A 9,453-nucleotide genomic window follows, 5' to 3' on the forward strand; every position below is an offset into this window, starting at 1 on the left:
ATTGTAACTAAGTATAGAATTTCAACTTCAACCACAGCTAATATTAAATCTATATATCTACACTGTTTCATGGAAAACAATCCATAACATTTGCTACGTCTGTTCCTGAATGAGCAACACCAGAAGACTGAACAGCACAATACAGAGCATAATAAAAAATTAGCAGACTGCAATGCCACGGTGCTGGGTCTAGGGGATGCTAATCATCATGTTCATTATACAGACTAAATGCAGCACCAACAGAGTACAACACAACATCTGCTTCTCCACTGCACCTGAATGTGCACATGTGAATGCTGAGGCACATTTATACAAACACACAGGTGGATGTGGAGCCAAAAACACACACACAGGCGCACACGTAGGATTGTATAAGCACACCCAGCTGCTCAGTCTTTATCTAAACAGTTTCTCAGGTATAATGTCAACATTTAACTGAAAATAGTTCAGAGCATTTTTTTAGGCTGGTCTGTGTGGAAAACCTACTGCAGGAGCCTCATAAGAAAGAGGAGAAACAGGCTTCTGTAGAGATAGGTACAAACTAATCTGATACAGTGCAGTCAAGTAAATATGTTAAAACATCTGTTTGAAAATGTATAGTCTTAACATATGATAATTAGTTACTATCTCATTAGAAACAATTCCCAATTGTTCTTACAAATCTAGAGTACATGCTTTAAACCTCACCACAATAATCAAAACAACACTATAAATATAGATGTAATCTATTTTGATTTTATTTATCAAGCCCAATATGTGAGAGGTAAAAGTGATGTTTTTTGGGCATAATGAAGCAGGAAGAAACAATAATATGCGCTATTTGTACACAGGCAGTCTAAAAACATTGCATAGCAGTTAATCGAATGCTAAATTGGAACTTGCACATCACCTTTAATTGGTGCTCCACAAAACTATGTCAAAATACTCCTACACACTTGTACCTTAACAATACCAACATTTAAGCCCAAACTAACACAGACAAGTCCAGCATGGCAAGTGATGCTACAAAATGATTCACTGCATACAAACATGTCCTGTTTGCACCAAATATGTTATTCCAGGAGTGAATAAATAAAGACGTGTGAGATGATGGCATCTAAAAAAACACAATAGTTTACTTTGTAATAAACATACAGTAGTTATACCAATATTTTGGTTTTATCAAACCATAGTCTCATTCTTGCAATTCTGACTTGCTTTACATATCTTGCATTGTTTGATCACAGATGGCAGAAAAAATATCACCAAAAAGAAACAGATTCAGAATTTAATTCACCTGTTAAATACAACCTTGCTAAAAAAAGACATTAAGGAGTAACTAATGAAATAAGCAAATAACAAAGCAAATGTTCAAAATATTAAATATTAAAAACTGTTTAAATAATTATATTGTCTAAGATTCAAATGGTGGAATCATTCACATTCAGAATATATATATAAATTCATTTTATATAGTCCCTATGTTTGTAGTAAGTAGTGTAATTGTTTTTGTCTACCTAGGTTCTGCTCTCTGATCTCCATGGGTTTTTCTGGTCTCAGAATATGGATGATCCAAAAATATTTTTTACCCCCCATGCTCCAGCTCCCATAAATTGAATGTAAGGAAAAAGGTATGAAAAGAATAATTTATCAAGCACAATTTCAGAGGACTACCATCTTCCCAGCCCCAGAATGGATAGACTATTTCTCTCTCCTTCTTCCCCATCTCCCCACATAGCACCCCCCAAGTTACAATACAACCTCTCCCATACATTTATGTTAAATATGTCAAATCATATTGTGTCCAAGTCTGCAGGTGCATTAACAATTCCCCTCCTTCCTTTTCTTTCTGCTCTCTTCACCTTCCTATCTCCCCTACAGTCGCCACCCTGCCTTTCTCCTTGCTGCATCCCCATACATTCAGCTGCTGCATAAATACACCACCTGCTTTAATGGAGGTAAGGATCCCGTTCCCATGCAGAAGCTCTTCCCTTCTGCTAGTGCTGCCTTAGCTTGTTGAAGAAGGTGTGAGGAGAGAGGAATGAGGCTCATGGCCACCCATTTATACATATTTTATACCTAGTATTAAAAATGACCCTTTGAATTACTAATTGTGCAGGATGATTAAGTTGCAGCTACCGCCAATATGAACATCATTGTTGAAATTCATTAAGATTTTGGTATTCCACTTATAATTACTTTTACCGTTAATTTGTATTTCTTCTGTCAGGATATGTACATACGATAATATACTGTAAAATGACAAAAAGTTCCACCACATATTACCTGCAGCGTTGGGAGTATATGACATTTACATATGTCTGAATGCCTGTACATGTACATATATGTATCATCTTAGATAAATAAAAAAAGAAACAACAGAATAATGAAGGCATCTTTCAAGAGATGACATGCTGAATACATATGCATTTTACAAAGGCTTCTGATGTACCTCTAAATGATTTTAATGAATACTGAGGAGCTGTGGAACAAGAAAGAGAAAATAAGATTGACAGTGGCTTTAAAAAGGAGGAAGCCTTTTTTTCTGTGTTCGCTAATGCTGTCTGTCTGACAGTGACTGTCATTTGTAAAGGAACAATGTTGTGCTCTGTTCCAACAGCTACATGACAACGATGAGAAGAAATACTTCAGTAGTTCTAATGATGGACCTTAGAAACAGCTCAGCCTCAGACAGTAGGAGACTGAACAACTTTCAGATAAATAACAGGTTGGCCAAGATGCTCATACGCCATATTTCAACATACACACCATCTGTGTCCCTACTGTACAAACATCTTCAGACAATCACCAGCCCAAACAAATGCTCCTATGTTTACCAAATGCATTGTGAGGTCTTCCTTGCTTTTTTCCCTACAAAACAGGTTTTCTGCTCTTGCTTTGAATGGGCGTTGTATTCATCAATCACAAAAAGTTTGAAGTACAAAAAGGGACCCTTCCATTAAACTACAGCTGTCTACCTTTCGCTGACAACACAGCCTTGAACCCTCCACCCCAACCTACCCACCCACCTTTTCACTGACATCAAACAGAACCTCAGACCTGGTTCCCTAATGCATACGCTATTTTTAACTAAGCGTTTCTAATAAGCTGCTGGGAAGCTGTGAATTTTTCATATGCAAGCACATATTTCCTTTGTGAAAACACAGAAACACACTTATTTGGTGATTAGCGACTGACAGAGGGGAGGAAAGGAACTGAATATGCTTGTATCAAATTGCATGCCTTTCAAAAAGGAGGAATCCTAATGCGAGGAGTCGTCTTCCTGTGCACCACAGGTATGAGTGAATTATTAATCGGCCAGCTCATTTTAATGCTTTTTAAAGTGCTTTATTTTGATGTGCTAAAACATACTTTTAGCCATATTCAGTCAGGCATGCATATCATTATTTCCTCCATCAAAGAAGAGTGTCGCCCTTTCAAAGAGCACAAACAACTCAGCCTCATTTAAAATAGAAGTTCGAATATCAAAGACATTTTACAAAGGCTGGGCTTCAAACACTGTGATGAAGTTTTTTTTGCTACACTTTATAAAAAAAACTTAGGTATGCAAAAGGTCTGAATTGTTTTCCAGCTTTTAACCTGACTAGTGTAAATCAAAACATCCTGCCGTAACACAAGAAGTTAGACAAGTGAGAAGCATCTATCCAGGCCTGTTACTGTTCAGTGTCATCATTATCAGAAATCTCTTCTATTGAATAAGAGATGTCTTAACTGCCAACATTGTTTTTCTAACACAGGCGTAGAAAGTAAATTGTGCATAAAAAGGAGAAATGAAACTATATTTCATTTACACTGATGTTTCAGAAATCTGAATACAATCAGTAAACAAAAGCTTTTTTATATAATTAAATGCAGTGATGCACATACACAGAACAGTATGTAGGATAAATTGTAAAGTTTTAGACTTTAAACTTGTGTCTGAGTAAACTTGTGTTTGAGACCAAGTTTCATTCATACTGAAGATATAAAGCTAGGTAGCACAGTTTGAAAAGTGGTCATACAGTGTCCGTTATAATAGTACTGCAAGTGTCAACATCTTTCACACGTCTGACAATCAATGGAGAAGCTCCTTTTACCACTGGCTCGGTATCAGTGTTATTAGCACACACTGCTTTTACATTTAATACCACTCCAAAAACTGTTCTTGCTTCTAGCTACAGTAGCATCAATAACAGAACCATAACTGCTGCAAGAACTTCAACTGAGTGTGTGCTCTTCAATCGTTCCCTGAAAACAGTATGTCTGTTTAAACAATATAGGGCCTTCCAGACAGACCCCAATCAAACCAAAACTGAAACCTATGATGTTCAGTTTTCACCATGTAATGTAGTGATTGTCATAATTGACCCAACAAACATAAAAAGAAAATCCATACATTCAAACTCAAACATTTGTAAGATTAGGACCCAAAAATGATTCCATAAATGCTGAAAAGACTCTTTTAGGAAATGCAGACTTCTCATGACCAGAGATCGTTTAGGCCTAAAGCTCCTCCCCTCGCATTAAGCCCAACCCCCAGTTTAGGAGTCACCACCCTACACCTGTCAATAAAAGACCCACAGATAAAACCATACTGATCTGATAACATGAAACGCAGGTTAGGGTGTGTGCAGCAAAGTTAAGAAGGGGCAGTGCTAAAACATGTGTGCACACACATGGCTCAGCTGGAATTACACATACAGGCCCCTCTCTTCACATCACCTATTGAGCAAAGACAAAACATGGGTCACATGTCCCCTGAACATATTACCTAAATTGACAGTTTATCCAAACTGTACCTGATGGGATTTAATGCCTGGAAACCCACAGTATGAAAGTGCAGCATTTGAAAACGAGAAGTGGATTTAGGGAGTTTTGAGAGAGAGTGTTTAATGCTTAAAAAAGGCTCTCAATATTTTGTTAAAATATGTTTAACTTAATTAGACAAAAGGCCTGTTGTTCAGCACCATTCAGGTGCAGGGCCATGTGTTCTCTGTGAATAGTATTCCCTACGTGTGTGGTGTAAATATTGGCCTTACCTGTCCCTTTGGTGAGCTCCTTCTCCCCCCCACTTTCTCTGTCTTTGGTTTGGTCCTCCTGGTCTGTGGTGGTCTCACTAGCAGCCTCCACATCCTCACTCAGCTCTCCTGAAGGGGGAGGGAGGACGGGATATGTAAATTACCACGCCATCAGAATTGGTGGAAGCACTTAAAGGGACGGCAGCGTTTTTTTCTATAGGAGCTTGCAACAATTACATATGCTGACACACAGTTGAAAGGCTAGCAGACAAAGAGGGCAGAATCTGCTTTCTGCTCTGTGCTGTCTGATCACCACTGTGATATTTATTTTGACAAGAGTGATATAAAATCAGTGTTGAGTTAAATTACTGGGGAAATAGAAGGGCAAACATTTATTATTATTCTTATTATTATTCTTCTTATTCTTCTTATTCTTATTATATTTTGTATTGAGAGGTCATTTAGGTAATTTCTCCATGTATTCAAGACCGTGACACAGATATGGTTTCCTCTGTTTAATGTCGACATAAAACTGCGGAAAAAGCACACATGTGGTCTGAAACGGGCAGATGGAAAAATAATTGTGTGAGCAGTATCCTTCAAGAGAAAGACCACAAGACAAGCCCCCATTCTCTTTCTCACACACACACAAACACACTCTCATGCATTACTGTCCCCTGCTGCAATCTGCTAGGTTACTTACCAATACAAACCTCATGTCACTTATTCTATCCTACTATAGTAAAAAAAAAAAATCATAAATATTTAAAACTTTCAGAGCCACAATTCATTTTATTTTTATGCCAAGTCAAAGGAAAGAAATCCCCTGTAACCATCTTAAAAGCCTCAGCTCGATATATCAGGCCATTTAGGAGCATCGAAGTCCAAACAATGGATATCCGATAACGCCATTTGTAAGTAACACACAGAGGAAAAGATAGCAAAAACAGATAATAAAAAGGGCATCAATCTTGTTTATTTCCCTCCAGTGCCCCCTGAACATCCCCTTTGCCTGTTAAGTTTGTTTAAAAGTAGTGGGACTTGCATGCAATAGCATTGATTTGACAACAGTAAACTAGGCCGCAGTCAATAGGCCCTATCAGTTATTACACAAGTCAGCTAATTCTCAGCAAATGTACTTAAATGCTCTTTTGAAAATGCTTTCATGCTCGGGTCTCTACTCTATGAGCTATTGATATATTGACAATGCTACAACAGCCACTGAAATATCCTGTTCAAGTATTCAGCCCTGCAGTCATCACACATCCAATCTTAGCTCACCACATGACTACCCACAGCCAAAACCACTTTTATGATGTTACATTATCCCCAACACTCGCTGTTTATCCTGTCAGTTATGAAACATTGCATACACTGTATATAGAGTTGACATCGTGTTCTCAAACTCTGGTATGTGTCATTATCACAGATACACATCTCTGAACCACGTGGCTATTCTCACAGCCCCTTTCCAGATGACAGGTCGTACTCGTAGATAGAATATTGAAAAACATCAAATTCTTTTCTCCTGAAATGGTAAATAGAGATGCTTTATGCAAATTAGTCATATTTATGAGTGAAAAATACATTAAAGAAATTACTGTGTTTTTCATTTGACATTTTATTCTCTGCTGTGTATGTAAAAGTCTTTTTCTCAGTAGGCTAAAAAAAAGGTTGGATATTTAAGAACAGATTTTGCTATTTTAAGGCGCATATAAAACTTTCTTGCTTGTTAAAGGTGACTGAATACACACTATAGCTAGTAATTTTGTAGAATGTATTTATTAATGTAACAATAACTGTATTATTGTAGACACAACTGCATGCTTATACATATGGGGTTATTCAGTTTAAAAAAAAAATCAAAGTCAGTGGAAAACACCTTTGTATTACTGGCAGGACAGGAGCAATATCTTCCATTTCCTGCTTGCTGATACAAATGCTGTAGGAAACAGCTGTCTGAGCAGAGTGATCGGTGAATGGATTGTGTTGCTACACATGCTAAAAGCTGCTTCTGTGATCCAATGATCCCGTGTTTAAATAAAGATATTTAAAAGGGATGGTTGGTTCCTAGTAAAAAGCCTATTTAAGTGTTGCCTGGATCCCACACACATGAATACATTTTATTCTTTTATTTTTAACCATGTTTCTATTATGTTTCCAAGGCAACCCATGAATTCCATCCAGTGCGGCCCATCCCGTGCTGGTGAGGCGGATCTTAAACATTCCCAGAAAACCCAAGATCTCCTGCCGAGTCCCAAAATCCCATCTAACTCCTGCCTGCATAAATCTCCACAACTCCACCAGAATTAGGATTCTATACAACTGCATAGGTTCTCAGATTACAAAATAATCCCCAGGTAAATTTTTTCACCTTTAAAAACGGGGCAAGGTGTAATTTCTTAGCTATGTGACACTTGTAGTGGGACTAATTCCCCACCCACACATTAATACACACTTTTGCTTTGTGCTTAAACATTACTGTGATAGACAGAAGCCAACATTCTAATGCTATTCAGCTTCCTTGTACCCACCCCCAACTTCCTGCACACATACTATACATGCTCACATGTGCACAGATATTTTTTCTTCCTGGTGTTTTCAATACTTCTTTATTTAGATGTTTATTCAACGTATATGACACTTTTAGCACACACAACACAGAGCCCCATCTATAATTTATGCAGAAATGCAGACATTTAATTCCAGGAGCAGCGTTACATCTTTAAGTGGCAAATGGCTTTGCCTATTCCTCTTCTCATCTCCAATGGTATTACAGAATGATTAAACCCAGGCCGAACATAATTAATGAAAGGTCATGAGTGGCCTAAGAGTAGGATGCAAATGGAAGAGACACTAAAACTGTAGCCATAGATTAACTCTGAAACTAGATGAGGAGAAACACTCAAAGCTATGGCAGCAGGCCATTTCTAACCCAAATCTGAAAGATGTAAAGGACAATAGCCTGAAGGTTGTCTTCTAATTAATTGTCTTCATTAACCATCCTAATACAATGATATGAAACAGTTCCATTAATCTAATCATGCAAGCTGAATAAGCCCATTGCCGACACAGAGATTACACTCATTTGTTCTGAGCATATAAATATCAGCTTTGCTCTGCCAGTCACTCAGTGGGGACAGTCCATAGGCTCTCTGTTCCAGCATCTCGCAGACAGACAGTCACGCACACACTCACACACCATATCTGCGCTTAGCAGTCTTCCCCTCCTCTGTTTTACCAGTGAGTGCAGAGGCTTAATCAGGCCCATAGGTGTCACTCTATACAAGCTGGGAGAGAGCAACTTGCTCACACACATTAATGAGGTGCGGGGGGAAGGGGCTGAGCAGCAACAGACAGAAACACGCGGGGAAGGGGAAAAGGGAAGAAATATGTGGAGATGACAAAAGCAGATGCTATGCAAGAGGCGTCCGGTGAAGATGAGACACTGAAAATGGCAAGATTACCTTCAGATGAGAGAGAGCAGCCATCCTTTCCCCTGAAGAGCAGTGATTACACTAATGCTAATCAGACTGACAAGCACAAACGGCCTAATAAATAATTGATGGTAACCACTGCACTTTCCAGTATTCCTTCCCAGACTGTAGAGAAGAGCAGCAGCAAGTAATAATAGTCACTCTAGATATCTTTCACTAGGTCAGGCTCCTCCTCCATCCTCGGCCTCAGCAGAATACACTGCTATGATGATAACTGCCTTTCTTTAAGTACAGAATTCTAGTCCTACCTGAGAATGGCTCCAGTGTTCCTCAAACTGTCATGACAGTCAGCTTTTTGTTGCATATACAGTATCTCAGTCAACAACACTGTCTTGTCTATCTCTCTTGGCTTTCGTAAGTGCTGAAGAACCAGCGCGGGGGCTGAGCTGAGCTTCTCCCTCTCCCCGGCTCTCAAGTGCTGGGAGCTAGGATTGAGCTCTGCTTCTCTCTGGGCTCTTGTGTGGAGCTGTGTGTCTAAGCTCTCATTACTCTTATTATGATTATTGAGGCTGTTGTTATCATTTTAACCAGGTGTCACAGGATCGCACTGTAAATCAGAGAGGTGCGCTTCCCCCCGCTTTATCCAGGGCCGGACAGCTTCCTTTTCTTTAAAGCTGCACTGTCGGATAAAAAGCAATCTTATTTCACACTTCACAGACTCTATCTTTCTCCCCTACTTTTTCTTTTAAAAATCCCCCTCTTACTCCCCCCCATCACCCCTTGCACCCCTTCCTTATATCAAAGTTGGCCTGACTCTGGACTAGAGGGTGCAAAATGAAAGTGACAGGAGGGTACCATGGGACAATGAGACACAGGACCCATGCTGAGGGCTTTCATGCATTGTCCGCTCCTCATATCAGCACCTCTGCGCCCCATACGCAAGACCCCCCTTTTAAAACACAACACACAGGAAAACACTCCCACCCCTCATAACCCCCCTCCGACACACACACACACAC

The 9,453-nt window shown here is 39.2% G+C and overlaps 1 protein-coding gene across 3 annotated transcripts in view; it reads right to left on the bottom strand.

Annotated features, from left to right (window-relative positions):
* zfhx3 (zinc finger homeobox 3) overlaps positions 1–9,453 on the bottom strand; it is a 139,544-nt gene that overhangs the window by 24,000 nt on the left and 106,091 nt on the right. For all 3 annotated transcript variants that reach the window (XM_035682186.1, XM_035682185.1, XM_035682184.1), the window contains exon 6: positions 5,019–5,126. In XM_035682186.1, coding sequence (XP_035538079.1) covers positions 5,019–5,126 — 108 coding nt within the window. The remainder of the gene's footprint in view (positions 1–5,018; positions 5,127–9,453) is intronic.

The sequence above is a fragment of the Morone saxatilis genome, unplaced genomic scaffold, assembly GCF_004916995.1.
Source record: "Morone saxatilis isolate NCDOM2014 unplaced genomic scaffold, NCSU_SB_2.0 Contig11, whole genome shotgun sequence".
NCBI classification, from domain to species: Eukaryota; Metazoa; Chordata; class Actinopteri; family Moronidae; genus Morone; species Morone saxatilis.